General features: G+C 42.0%; 1 protein-coding gene across 1 annotated transcript in view; it reads right to left on the bottom strand.

Moving 5' to 3' along the window:
* The window catches only part of LOC112661094 (collagen alpha-4(VI) chain-like), a 127,796-nt gene that overhangs the window by 7,291 nt on the left and 105,133 nt on the right, over positions 1 to 15,372 (bottom strand). Inside the window, 8 exon segments of the mRNA XM_035705178.2 lie at positions 2,087 to 2,316; positions 2,797 to 2,893; positions 3,945 to 4,113; positions 4,115 to 4,522; positions 4,524 to 4,630; positions 5,991 to 6,081; positions 14,706 to 15,199; positions 15,287 to 15,298. Of these exon segments, the coding sequence (XP_035561071.2) occupies positions 2,087 to 2,316; positions 2,797 to 2,893; positions 3,945 to 4,113; positions 4,115 to 4,522; positions 4,524 to 4,630; positions 5,991 to 6,081; positions 14,706 to 15,199; positions 15,287 to 15,298 (1,608 nt within the window).

The following is a 15,372-nucleotide window of genomic DNA, read 5'->3' as shown; positions in this document are numbered from 1 at the left end:
AGGGTGAAGGGAGAAGAACCGGAGTCATCAGTACAGAGGGGAGAGCCAAAGTCCTGGCAGGAAAGCTCACCCCAGTGTGTGTGTACAGAGTCCTCAGAGGGCTGACCCTCCCGCCCTGGGGGAAAGAATTGCGGTCACCATGAAATTACAGAAGCCGAAACTTCTGGGCTCCTCACTTGCATAAGCCTGTTCTAAAGAAATATTTACTTTGTCCTTAATTATAATAATTTTGTTTTCTCTTTCTTAAATAGAGGCTTAGAGATAGGCATTGTATCAACAATAAATTCCATAAAACCTGGATTCTCCTGTGAGGATGGGCCTGGAAAGAGGAGCCCACAAGAAGAGACAGGTCTGAAGTAGAAGAACTAAGTAAGAATGCTATTTCTAAGGCCAAGAAAGGAGGGAGTTTGAAAAGGAAAGTAGTGGTTAACAGTCCCAAGGAGCTCCAGACAGATCTGAAAGAGCCCTTTGGTCTTTCTTGATGGTTCTCAACACACGTGAAGACAAGGGCTTGTTCTTTTCTCTGAGTGAAGTGCTGGAGGAGACGGTGTACAGCCCACCATATAGGAAGTCACAGGAGGTTACAGCTGGCCATCTTATTTCTTTTGAAAGCAAAAAACAAAACAAAACAAAACAAAAAAATAAAGGCATCTGTTAGAGACAGAGATCTGGGGAAAGGAGCTTGAGGAGGTGGTAAAGGTTTAGAACAGGAAGGCAACAGGAGGGGAATTGGCCAAAACCAAGTTACAGAGTATGGGGAATTGAGGGTAATTTCCAGCCTCAGTGTTTGGCTATGAATAGGACAGGATTAGATGACCAGTAAGCTCTCCTCCATTTTTTTCACCTTGAATTTGTGGGAAAGGGTGCCTTAGAGCAGTAGTTCTCACACTTGGTTGCTCAGTGGACTCACTGGGTAAATTCCACATGCAGAGATTCTGATTGAATTGGGGTGAGGTCTAAGCATTGAGAGTTTTTAGAATCACAGGCGAATGATTCTAATCTAAAGCCAAGACCATGGGACACCTGGGTGACTCAGTGGCTGAGCATCTGCCTTTGGCTCAGGGCGTGATCCTGGAGTCCCGGCATCAAGTCCCACATCAGGATCCTTGTATGGAGCCTGCTTCTCCCTCTGCCTCTCTCTCTCACTCTCTCTCTCTCTCATGAATAAATAAATAAAATCTTTTAAAAAAAAAAGCCAAGACCAAAAATCACTGCCTTAGTAATATTATCTGAGGATATTATACACTGGAAATATGAGAACTAACAAGATAAGTTTATGTTTAGCTGTCTGCGCCACGAGTGCCAATTCCTGTGTCTGTTTGCTTTTGTTATTTCCCTTTGGACATGTGTTTGCTTTGGAATCTGAGGGATAGGACACATCGCTGGTGTCTTAACAGCTAACTTGCATCCTTCTGTGTGGCAAACACACAAATTATCAAGTTTTATTCTTAAAAGAATCCTATGAGGTAGGTTTTCACATAATCCCCACTTCACAGATCAGAAAACTAAGCCACAGTGGGATTAAATAACTTTCACCTCGCTAGCAGCCCCAGCTGGAGAACCATCTAGGCACATTCAAAACTTCTGGACAATTATCTCTCATTTAATCTAAGCAGGACTGACCTCCAACTCACTAGAAACCTCTTTCAGCTGTTTGCATCAATACCTGCAGTAATCAAAATCAATGCTACAGTTATTTTAGATGGATCCACGGTGTTCCTTAAACTTGGTCAGTTTATATGTAGCCACTCATACAGAGATGAAGGAACCTTCTATTTTCCTTCAAGGTCAGGAGTATGTTCACCATTTCTGCAATACGTCATTGCTTCTGGGTAACGAAGTAGACACTTCACAGGGTTTGTCTCCATAATACTCCCTGAAATAACTGCTGATCAGCTCCAGATTTACAGTCAGAGGAAAGTTAGCCTTTGTTCTTAAATTAATGTCTTTAGTTGCGTACATGAATTGGTGCGTTTGAAAGGAAAGTGCCTAAGAAGCCAAAATTTGCATGCTAACACAGTACATAGGAGTTTTTTTTTTTTAAATGAAGACAACTGAAGGAGCAAGAAATAGTTTGTTTTTTTACCATAGGCAGTGCCTGAATTTCTTTCTTTTCCGGTTTGTTTCTGTCTTGTAGGCCTTTCTTGTCGGTTTCTCTCAGCACCATATCCATTCTTTTCATAATTTTCAAGTGCTTCTTGCTGAGTTACAGATTTCATTGTGGCTTTTCTATTCTCCTCTACCAAAACATCCGCTGCTTCAAGTACTTCCAGATCATCAGCAAAGCCAGATAGGCCAAACTGGCGCTTAGGCAACCTGCGTAGAAACAATCCATCTCACACTGCAAAACTGAACCATAAGAACTGGGAGGTTCAGTCCCCAGCTGATCCTAGTGGGCTCCAGAAACATCAGGTTTGAGCACTTCCTCATGACTTGGTGTCAAATTAGCTAGTTTCTTAGGTTTGCCTAGGTGTTTGCACAGACATCAAAATAATATGGCTAGCATTATTAGTTTTGCCTCTGGGACATGGTATTAAAGGCTGGGAGGATATAGTAGAAGAGAAAATTGTTATTTCCTTGCTTTTCTTGTGCTCTTTAGATTTGTTATATTGGCCCTATATTACTCTTAACATTAGAAAATAAGAAAAACCAAGATATATCAGTTGTAAAACACAGGAGCATCCCAGTGGTTCAAGTCAGGTAAAGGACTGGCATTGCCTGTGACCTTTCTTTAGGGGGAGATTTTCCTACAGGGGACAGAGCTATGGGACAACCTCAGCTCTACCTTCAGCCTACCTCCTGATAGGCCTAAAAGGTTGTAGCAGAGTGTCCCCTCGGTTTGGGCCCCCACATTTTCCAATGAGTTCAGGGGATGGGTATTGGTTTATTCCACCTAAAAATAAAATAAAAAATCGAGTCAAGTCAAATCAAGCATAAAATAAAACTTAAAAATAAAATAAACATACAGTGAAATAAAGCATAAAAACAAAATGTTACCCATTAAGACATAAAATTTAAAAGAAAAAAATCAAAGCATAAGATAAAATCAAATATACAATAAAACAAAATAAAACTAAAATCAAACAAAACATAACGACCAAAAAAATACACTGACATAAACTGAAAAAAATATAAATTCAAGTAAGGCAATAAAATAGACACCAAAAAAAGGCAAATAAAATAAAAACCAAACAAAATAAAGCCAGAAAATTCATCCTATCATATAAATTATATAAAATAAAATCAGAACACTAAAGAATATACCAAAACATACACTTAAAGCTAACATAATAAAATATAAAAAATAAAGTAAAATGAAATTGAAATGGACTAGAAAAATAATTCCCCCAGGCTGCTTCACCCTCAGAGCCACTAAGCTACCAGCCATCTATTACAACTCTCTCCTTCACCTCCTACAAAGGACAGGGATCAGAATCCACATTTTAACAAGATCCCTGGAAGATATGTGCACACATTAAAATTTGAGACACACTGTTATATGCCACTGGATTCTGTAATCCATATACCTGGATATAGGAATAACAATAACTCTTCCTAAAAAATTTTAAAAAAATAAAAAAAACAATAACTCTTCCTTATATATGTACAACACTGGTGCTTTCAAAGTCCATCCACACATGTATTTGAATGTAGGCTTCACACATAAGGAAGAGACTGTAATTCTCATTTTGGTAAATGAGAAAAGCCAAGAGGTTAAGTGGAAAACCGAGGCCTCTTAGTCACCAAAGGAGAAGTTCCAGATAAGAAAACAGCACTGGGCTTGGCACAGCATCAGGGCAATGACAGCTCAGGGTTTTCAGGAAATGCAGGTGAGGGTGCCCTCTAGAGACTTTCCAGAGGACAGACTCAGTAAGGGTAAAGGTGCACACTAGGCTCTAGTAAGTTCCTCTCCCCACCTCACTCAGGGCATCCCCAGTGCTTACTTTTTAGAAGGTTCAGGAAGGCTTGTGTGAATCCCTGGGCATAGGCTACTTCTGGGCCTGAGATTCCCTCCAGGTGCAACAGGTGCTGCTCAGAGGGAAGGCTGGCCACACCCTCTAGCTCGGCCAGCTCGTGGGTACCCACGCCCTGGCCCAAGGCCAGCACAAATAGAAGTGATGCCCTTGCACTTGGCCTCCAGGGACAGAGTCCGTAGCTTCTCCTGGTCCCAGCTGCTGGTCTCACTGGCCACGATGGCAAAGAGGACCTGCACCCGCCTGGGCAGAGGGGCTGCCAGGAGCACCTTCTCCAGAGTCCACTCCAGGGCATGTCCCAGGGCGGGAGCTCCCTGCAGAGGGTGACCCAAAGCCTCGCGAAGGTACCTCCGCATCTGTGTCTTTTGGCCATAGGATGTCAGGTGGAAGCCCTCCAGTACAGGGGGGAGCCCTGCACCCGGCCAGAAGTCTGGAGTTGTGTGCATCACCAGGGCAGCACGTGACCCATGGGGGGACACGCCAGGCTGTGCAGCCACCTCTAGGTCCTCGAGCACGGCATCCACTAGACTCAGGGCCGTGCGGTACACAGTCAGCCGGAACGCCATAGGAGCTGTCCACCACGAACGCAATGTCAATGTCCCCTGCCAGGGGTCCTGGCATGCTCTGTACACACTCTGGGGATGGTCTGCACTTGTCTGAGGAGGAAGCACCAGGAGAGGCTGGGGTTACCACACTTCCCTTCCCCCTTCCCTTCCCCCTTCCCTTCCCCCTTCCCTTCCCCCTTCCCTTCCCTTCCCTTCCCTTCCCAGCAAATACATTTCCAGACTCTCGGTAAGAATGGATGCTGCTGAGTGCTACCTGCATTGTGTTGACATAGTGAGCTCGTGGGCAATGTAAGCAATCATGCCCATTTTTCAGGAGAATGAATTTAGACAATCTAATGCTACATTTAATGTTTTTAAACACTAGGCTGTGGCATTCTAATCCCTAGGTTCACAGACACCTGCCTGGTTCAGTCCTGGTTCTCTTACTGGATGTGTGGCCTTGGGCAAATTATTCAGCCTTCCCCATGCCTGTTTCTTCATCTGTCAGATGGAGATAGTAATGATAATAATAATAGTATGTACCTTATGAAGTTGTTTGTGAGGTTAAATAAAAAATGAGTCAAGTACTCAGAACAATGCCTGGTGTGTAGTAAGAGCTCAAGCTCAATGAATACCAGCTAGGTTTATGCTTCTACAGGAGAAGGAACTGCAACCCAGACCATGTGTCAAATCATTTGATGGCTGTGAAAGCAGTTCATCAACTGTAACATACTCTACAAACAGCAGTCACGGTATGCGACTCAACTGAAGTTCTCAGGGCTAAATCTCTCATAGCAGTGTTAGGTCTAAGTATGGATAGAGTAGAGGGAACAATTCAATTCCCTTTTTTCTTCAATTTCACCTATAGGACTCATTCTGGCCCCAGTTGCCATGGGTGCGGATGAGAGCTCTCTACACCTGGGCATGCATGGACTTTAGCACAAAGTTCTCTCTGGCACAGATTAATATGGAGTGCAGGTATAGTGATGGAAGCTAGAGACATTGAAAGACTTGCCAATATCCCACTAGTGCTCAATGGCAGTTCCAGGCTTAGAACCCAGGATTCTTGACTCTTAGTTCAGAGGTCTGCTTGCACACTAAGTAAGGAACATAAGCTAAGTCATCTACAGGAGCCCGGTAGGACAGGTAAAATAAGCAGAGCAGACCAGGGATAAGACAATAGGGATGGAAGGGACTGTGGGACACTCACAGACACTTGCCCCCATCAAAAGAGGTCAGCCAAAACTCAGTTCGGGCTGATTGTGGCTACGAAGGAATGCAGTATCTGTGATTTTTAAGACAATTCCTAAGAAAAACTGGAAATCCAGACTTCACAGGAATTCTCAGATTCTAAGACTCTGCACATATTCAAGTAAATACACATCTGCAGGGAAGATCTGGCCAGTGGCCACCAATGAATTCATCCTGTTCTAAAGACATCAATCTGATCATAAATGCTGTCCAGGCTTACCATAGCAGAGGGTACAATAGGCCATGTGCTCCAGGTCCTGCTGAATCTCAGTCTCCCAGACAAACAGATGAAATCTGTTGGTTCCATCCGCCTAATCCAAACACATATACAAGTTTATCAGTAGCTAAATTAAATTTCAAGTCATGTTTTTCATGCTTTTTTTCTAATTGAGATGAGAAAGACATTCATATATTTTTAGAGATTTTATGTAATTATATACAGATAAATAATTTAGTATTACCTATTACAGTTATTATTGTCATTTAGTTCTCTAGTTCTAACCTAGACGTTAGACTATCATCGCTGTGGGGACATGCGGGTCTTCAGCCTCAAATGTGTGCAAAATTCAGCCAGTGTTATGTTGTGTTGGAATGAAGTTCAGGGAGTTGAAGATTCAATCATTTATAAATTCCATAAATGTTTAATGATTGTCTGCAGTATGAAAAATGCAGTGTGGTGGGAATTATTAACACAAACAGGCAGACCCTCCAAGGAGATGGCCATATAGGTCAAACACCATTAAAATGAAAAGAGATAGATAGGAAGGGAGGCCTCTCTCACATAGTCTAGGTGTTCAGGGCTGGTACACACCAAAGCCAGAAGACAAAAGTGAGGAAGACTCGGGGAAGGGAAGACTTTGGAGGGATGGCAAATCTATTTATGTCCTTCCTTCAGCCTTTCCAATTATGATTAATGTAATAATTGATATCAAAGCTTAAAAGCAAACTATTAATAACAATAATAAAGCCAGTAAGTTCATGTGACAACTAGTTAATCAACAATCAACTAGTTAATCAACAAACCTACTCCCTCTTCTTCCTAAGGCCTTCTTCCTAAGGTCTTCCTAAGGTAGACTGTCCCTTGTAATTAATTGGGACCACAAGTAGGGGCTAGCCAATGCCATGTAGGTAGATAGATACCATTTCCAGTGCATGCATGATACTCTGTGTGTGCACATCTGCCAGCCAAAGGTAGAGGATTCATAAAAAGGTTTTGAGGCCCTTCTGTGTGATGGGTCCATTGATAGGAGCCCAGGTCTTGAAATGGCTACACAGAGCAAAAACACTACTCCCCTCCACACCCACATCAAAGGACCCATGTTCACTTGTGAATGATGGCAGAAATAATACTTTATTATGTTAAGCCACTGAGACTTGGACATGAATGGTTACACAGTTAAGTTTCCCTGACAGATGCAGATAATTTGCAGGACTTCCACCTCATGATGAAATTTAGAATGCTGTCAGATTATTTCTCTCTGCATGTGAGGTTGGATATCTAAGATTAGTCATGTACATCACGTTGTCTGCTCTCTGTCAAAACATGAAGGACAGGGCCCCACTGAAGGGCAGCTTCTCCTCCTTCATCCCTGTGGCCAGGACCACATAGGCTCTGGAGCCTCCTCTGGAATTAAGGGGCTAGGGACTAGAAGATGTCACACTACCCTCAGGGAGAGAAGATGGGCAAAGGTTACTTTGGAAAAGGATTTTCTATAACTTGTACTCCTTACAGAGCTCTTCAATCTTTCTGTTTGGGACTGCAGCATACCCTCAACTTTAGCTCTCAGAGTGAGCTTACTTGAAAGAAATATCTATGTGGAGAAAGAAATATAAAAAGTTGAACTTTAGTGCATGCTAATGCAACACAAAAACAACATGGAAACTTTCCTAAGACTCTTAAGAAGAAAGGCAAATGTATTCTCTCTTGTTCCTCACAGGGTTATGCTTTTTCCTGACTTAGAAATTCATATCAACCAAGACTGATTAAATAGCTACTAAATAAAAAATTTTAACAAGCCCTACAGAGGTACAAAAATGACAGTCACCCCTTTTAAAGATCTTAAATCCTAGCAGGAAGGATGGATAAACAATTTTCAAGAAAGAAAGAGGTCCAATGATATGTTTTAGGAACACAGGAAAAGAAGATTCATTTGAAGCACAAGTCATAGAGGGAGCCTGATGATGATAGTGACATCTGGCACTTTGGGAAGAATGAGTAGGATACTTACTTAGTAAAGAAGCAGGTGAAAGAATTACAGAGTGGAGTAACAGCATGTACAGAGTGGAGGAACAGCATGTACAAACCAGAGGCAGATAAATAGTTGTTTATAGAATTCTCCTTAGTGTTCCCACTCCCCAGAGATTAGAGAACACCCTCCTCCACTGTGCAGCTACACAGCATATTTGATACCCTTGAAACCCCCTGCCAGATGAAGGAGGCTGACATGAAGAAAATGTGCAGAGTTGCCAAAAGTCAACATTCAGATCTATTCCACATGGTCATCAGATCTGAGTACTGACCAAACCAAATTAATCACCTGATTAATCACCAAGGATTATAGAGAACAGTAGAGGTACGTACATGGCCACAAATCACATGAGGCCATTTGAAATGCTGCTGAAATCAGGATTCACAGCAGTGTTCCAGAGCTATAAGAAAACTGAGATAACCCTAGGAGCATCCATTTTATTCCAAGCGTTGTGTGGAAACGCTAAGTTCGGGTACATTATTAAGTCACAGGAAACATAGGTGAAGTAGTGTTATAAGATGCAGAGTTTGTGTGGATTTTTAAGGTACTATGAAAGACGTCAAAGAAATTCAAATATCCCCCCAAATTTGACCCATGGGAAGAGTCTAATGTAGCACTAACAGATTCTGTGGCAGGATCCCAGGTCCTAGTCCTTGATCTGCCTAAGGTCTTTGATGTGACCTTGGACAAGGCTCTGGCACCTCACATTCCTCAGCAAGAGAGCTAATAGTCTGAACAAATGCCACAAGTTTTCTTCCTGTTTCAACACAGCCTGGTCCTAATTTCCAGTCTTCTGTATTTGCCTCATGTTCAGGACACTGTGTTACCTTTTCTACTCTGAGCAACCCAAGAGGATGTAACTCTTCCATCTGTTGTCTGCTTATTGGAAAATTACCAAATTCAATTGAATTGGAATAGTTACAAAACTTACATCTTTTTAAAAACTTCTCTTAGGAAGAATAATTTTATGATCACACTTAAAATCTTTACTACTCTTACAAAAATAAAATTGTGGGAACAAGTACACAAAAACACAATGGAAGTCCATAGGGAACTATGATTCAGTATAGATTCATCTGTGTCTACTTGTCATTAACAAACCTCTTATTACTTTGAATTTGAACTTGCCAGCATGGTCCTAGTCATTGATAAGGTAAGCAAGATAATTCCTGGGAAAGCTCATGCAGGGAGTGTGGGAGGGAATCCAGTAAGAAGAGGAGAAAATTGGCTCTGTGATTCTTACTGCAATTTCCCATCAGTCCAGAGACGGAAATTTTTAAAATAGAGTACCTTAAACATAGACTAAGTGATCTGCTTGAGGCGCAAAGCCTTATGGCAGTTTGAATCAATGCCTTTGGCAATTCTCTCAACCAACTTCATTCCTGAATGTCCAGCTATGGTCTGTTGGGACTAGTTGTGTAATAAACACAGGAGTGTACGGAGAGGAGAAGACATGGCACATAGATTTGCATTAAGGTCTTCTTTTGTTTCCTAGATAGATATTTTTTCAAAGGATTCAGATAGCCCTTAAACCCTCAATTTTTAAAGAAGTCCTCATGAGTTCTGAGCTACAGAGACTCACAGGGTTCAATCCAATGTTTCAGCTCCTGTATAAAGCTGCCAGGGTCATGGGACAATGTTCTTTCCTGGGACTGAGCTAAGGGAGGCTCTTGGCTTGGATGGATGGGAATAGAAGGGAAGAAAGCAAATGCTGTGGAGGAGGATTTGCCTTGGACAGAGGGAGACTTAACTGGACCCTAAGGAGGGAGGCTTAGAAACCATCTGGCTTCCAGTTGAGTCAAGAACTTGGAGGACAAGGGAAAATAGGCAAGGTAGGGAAAGAGGCAGGTAGAGAGAGTAGTCACACAACTTGTGACAGATGCCAGGAGCCTAAGTCTAGCCCCTGCTCCTTGCAGCTGGCATGGTTCCATCCCACCAAGACTGCGTGAAACAGCTGCCTCTCCCTTGGACTCTCCAGCTAACATCAGGGGTTGGCATTGGATTGAGGTGTCAGGTGGTAGAGTGGGACTTGGGAACCTGACAGACTGGAATGCAAATTCCAGGACTATGCAGTCTAAAACAAATTGTTTACCTTTGACCTTCCCTTACCTCACCTGGGAAATGCAGATTATCATTATTAACTTGTGGGACAGTTACAAGGATTAGACCAACACTCCTCAATCTTTAATAGTCATGCAAATCATCTGGGGTCTTGTTAAAAATACAGAGCCTAGGATCGTGCCCCCATCAGGCTTCATGCTTAGCACAGAGTCTGCTTAAGATTCTTTCTCTCCCTCTCCCTCAGCCCCTCCCCCTGCTCGAGCAGGCAATAAATAAATAAATAAATAAATAAATAAATATCTTATTTTAAAATGCAGAGCCTAATTAATTAGATCACGGGTAGAGTCTGAGATTTGGCATTTCTCATGGACCTGGGTAATGCTCATGCTACTGGTTCTGGGACCATATTTTGAGTAGTGAGGGGTTAAGGTGAAAAAGCATGAAAAACCATATAGCATGGTGGTTAGAACTTGATAGGTGCTTACTAAACAGAAGCTATCTAATCTTTTTTATTATTATTATTTGACAGAGAGATCATGTGCATACATGTGAATACAAGCAGGGGGAATGGGAGAGGGAGAAGTAGACTCTGCTGAGCAGGGAGCCTGATGCGGAACTCGATCCCAGGACCCTGGGATCATGACTTGAACCAAAGGCAGCCACTTAACCAATTGTGCCACCCAGGTGCCCCATAAGCTGTCTAATCTAATAGTCACTGGGCAAAGAGGCACTCTTAAGGTCCTTGAAGAGATGCTAATAATAGTGGCTATCCACCAAATATACACATAGAAAGTATCAGTCCAATGTCCCTGTAGGTGCTACCTCTTAGAACTCTTATAACAAATCTGTGAGTTTATCCCCATTTTATAGGTGAATGAGTTGAGGCCCCAGTGCCAAGAAAATGTATCCAGATAACATATGGAATAGAAAGAGAGTGTAAAGTCTCATTGCCTAATTCCTACCCTTGGTTGCTGATCCTGGCCTTAGAGGAGTAACAATCTAATGGAAAGCAACAACCCAAAAGGCCTCAGCAGTAGCTTATCCATGGCCTCTGAAAGAGCCTCTCCAGGCAACCCAGTATTTTCTTTAAAAGAAAATAAAAGGGAAAAAAGTCTTCCTTTAACTATTCTAAATCCTGAAATTATACCAAAATTTAAAATTACCCCCCAATTTTTTTTACCTCTCTTAATGTTTCTATCTTCTAAAGCTGATTTTTACTGTCTCCATGATAGCCAGCATTCTTTGGATTCTTCTTTTTTAATACACAGAAATAAAAATAGGGCTAGTTCATAGATTTATCTCATAGTGTTGTAAAGATAAAATGAGTTAATACATGGGAAGAATTTAGAACTTCTAAACCCTCTTCCCCTTTTTGACTTTTGAACTCAAAATCTCATTGCTAATGGGAATTCCAGATCTTAAGCAAGTTATTTAACTTCTCTGTGTCTCCATTTCATCATCTGAAAAATGGGCCCATAATAACAGTTATCTTGCTGGGTTGTAATAAGGATTAAGTGAATCAATAAGTGGAAAGATCTTAGCACAGTGCCTGAGTCAATAAACGTGAGCCATTTTCCTAGGTACCATTTCAAGGGAACATGCACTAGAATTTTCATAAAGAAAAATGAAATTTGAAACCTGGCACTCAAATTGCATTTTCCCTATAATCCTCTGCTTTTTAACTTTAAAAAAACGGAGCAAATATTTTGAGACACACACAGCCAATTGGATCCAGGCACAAATAGTCCAATGCTGCAAAACTGGTATTTTTAGGGCTAACTTCTTAGCCCTACTAAGCTACTCAATGAATGTCTTTTAAAAATCTTTTAAATTAAAATCTTTTAAGTATGCCCTCACAGCCTCTGAATCATGTTTAAATGGACTGAGAAGTTAGGGCATCTGTTTATACAATCATTTCAAATTGAACAACTATCATTTTTCAGAAGGGGCATATGGGCGTTGTTCTGTGAAATAAAATAGCATAGACGTGAAAGACAAAAACCTCACAAAGAGTCAAAGAGATTCCTCAGGCAGATAATTCTGAAGACAAATTACAGGATATTCCTACTCTCCTAACAGAATCCCCCTAAGGATAACACACGGAGTAGAGGGAGGTTAAAGGTGGCAATAAGCCCAGTTATGAAAAGATGAGGATCTTTCTGACAGGCCCTGAGAAGGGAGTTGTCATGTTTATGGTTTCTCTCCTTGCCCATGTCAACAGAAACGAGGTCATCCATTACATTTGAGCTGGAAAGCACCATTTAGCACCATGTAACATTTCTACATTGTTACATTTAGGAAACAGAATTGGTTTCCAGCATCTTGGGGCCAGAATATCCCCAAGAAATAGAAAGAACAGAGACAAATGATGGAAATGAGGTCCAAGTATACTGAAGCTGGCAAATACTTTTCACATACCATTATATCCTGTAATCTGGAACCCAAAGCAACTAAGAGGGCAAGAACATTCTGACTAAATATTAACACTACATCAGATCCCAACAGTCTGCCCAGGATCCTTTCAGAGAGCCACACTGACAGGCATTTGGGGGACATAATTATATCCCCAAGGATCACTCTCCAAATGTTAGGGAAATGCCTTTTGTTTGTTCGTTTAAAGATTTTATTTCATTTATTTGAAAGAAAGTGGGAGAGAGAAAGAGAACACAAGTCGGGGGAGGAGCAGAGGGAGAAGCAGACACCCCAGTGAGCAGGAAGCCTGCCATGGGGCTCCATTCCAGGACACCAGGATCATGACCTGAGCAGAAGGCAGATGCTTTTTTTTTTTTTTTTTTTTTTTTTTTTTTTTAATGATAGTCACACAGAGAGAGAGAGAGAGGCAGAGACACAGGCAGAGGGAGAAGCAGGCTCCATGCACCGGGAGCCCGACGTGGGATTCGATCCTGGGTCTCCAGGATCACGCCCTGGGCCAAAGGCAGGCGCTAAACCGCTGCGCCACCCAGGGATCCCCAGAAGGCAGATGCTTAATCGACTGAACCACCGAGGTCCCCAGGGAGATGCCTTTTTGAAAATATATCATTACACCAGTAAGGGAACTAGATAACATCCCCTTGTGACCCTCTCTCCATTTTAAAGCTGACCAAAATGAGACTTAGAAAGACGAAGGGGCTTTTCCAAAGGCACTTCATCACTGATGAAAGAGCCACTCCCTAATTTTAACTGTTATTTGATTACACCCTGCCTTTATGAATCCATTCAGGAAATTATTGACAGCCGCCCTCTTGCCAACCCATATCTGTCCACACATCCTGCTGGACAAGAGGGATGTAATAGCAAACAAGGAACTCATCCTCTGCATCTTAACTTTGTTTCTCAAAACCAAAGGTATGTAGTCTAATAGTTTGCAAGCCATCACAATTTTACCTATTGATTCTCAGAAGCATATTCACAGTTGCGACAGTATCTGTCACCTACCATTTCTCATAAGAGAAAATTAAATGGTTGAGCACAGCTAAATTAATTAGCTATTTAGGTTGAACCATATGACATTTTCATTTCTACAGGTCTAACACAGTTGAATATTGGCAATGTCACATGGTTCAAACTGACATTCATAAGCATCCTGGAGTCTCTTAAATGGAGAACCACTCTTTTTTTTGATAGATCATCCCATATATTCCATGTGAATGTGTTATGTGAATTTCAGTTAGAAAAGCCAAGTCTGGAGAATAGGTACATAAATTGTGATATACACACTTAGGATAGATCAGAATAGTAGTAAAGAAGAATAAGTTACCCATATACACAACATAGATAAACAAGGAGAACTGACATTACTTTGAGTGGAAGAAGCCAGATACAAAAGAGTACATGCTATAGGCTTCAATTGATACGAAGGCTCAGAACAAGTCAAACTACTTATTTTCCTGTGACTGAAGCCGGAAGAGCAGTGACTCTGCAGAGTGGATGGTTTGGGAAAACATGAGCAAAACTTATAGGATGTTGAAAGAGTTCCATATCTTGAACCATGTCTAGGTCACAAGGGTTTAAACATTTCTAAAAATCCATCCAGCTGTACATTTTAACCTAATGCCCTTTACCCAGTTTGTTATATGGGTATGTATTTTATACCCCAAGAAAAGAAGGGAAGGGAAGGGAAGGGAAGGGAAGGGAAGGGAAGGGAAAGGAAGGGAAGGGAAGGGAAGGGAAGGGAAGGGAAGGGAAGGGAAGGGAAGGGAGAAAGAAGGAAGATTCTACAGACCTTCATGATATAATTTAGCGTAGTGGTTAAGCATAGGCTCTGAAGGGAAATAGTATTAGTCTTGCCAATAACTAGGTTTTTGACTTTTGATGGTATACTTAACCTTTCTAAGCCTCAGTTTTCTTATCTCTGAAGCAGAGATGTATAGTAATACCCACGTCATAGAGTTTTGGGATATTAAATAAATTAATGTTTGTGAAGCACATAGCACAGAATAAACACTCAAGAGTGGCCAGTTAGTACAACACTAGTAGCAGGGTCCCTACTGAGGACCCCTGCTTCCCATGCATACACATTGATTTCTGGAGAATTCTTCCTCTGAAGCTTTCACTCAATGTGGTTCTTGATAGAGGGATAAAAGCAGGTACTAAGCCCCCACCCCCTCCATGGCTCCCCCGCTTACCCACAGGGCACTGGGGAGGTTGTGTTCCTCCGTGAAGGTGATGACCGTAGAGGTGATATCCAGCGCACTGAGTTCCAGAGTGGCAGTGCTAAAGGCATCCCTACCATGAGTCCAGCCTGCCTGGAAGAACACAGCCACTTTCCTCATGAGAAGTCCAGAGCGCACACGTTTGAATACATGTCTTGCCACAAACCTCATGGCATCCCCGAGGTTCCTGCTGCCAGATGACCCTTGCAGGGGGATCCTCCTGACTGCCTGCAGGAGTGAGGGCTTCCCCTTGTGGTCTGAGAAGCGAATCAGGTAGTCTGTTTTGGCATTGTATGAAACGATGGCCACTCTGGCACCCGTTGGGCAGTTACTGTCACTGATTTCCATCTTCATTAACAGAAACAATAGAATGTTTCTCATCCTCTCAAAATCCGACTGGGAAACATCATTCGACATGTCCAAAGCAAAGACCACTTCGCTAGGGAACACTGGGCATTTGGAAACACCTTGACACAATGGACACACAGATTTAAGGTTTTCTGCAATGCGTCTGAGCAGGTGAAGTTGAGTGAATAGGAAGATACATTACTTACCTGCTGAACAAGCTGGAAGGGAAATTGTTTTGAAGAAAAAACAAGACATCGTTAGTTTATGTAGGCAGTGGTACATTTTCCAGCTG

This window comes from Canis lupus, chromosome 23, assembly GCF_003254725.2.
Source record: "Canis lupus dingo isolate Sandy chromosome 23, ASM325472v2, whole genome shotgun sequence".
NCBI lineage: Eukaryota > Metazoa > Chordata > Mammalia > Carnivora > Canidae > Canis > Canis lupus.
This window is presented reverse-complemented; position numbering and strand designations above follow the sequence as displayed.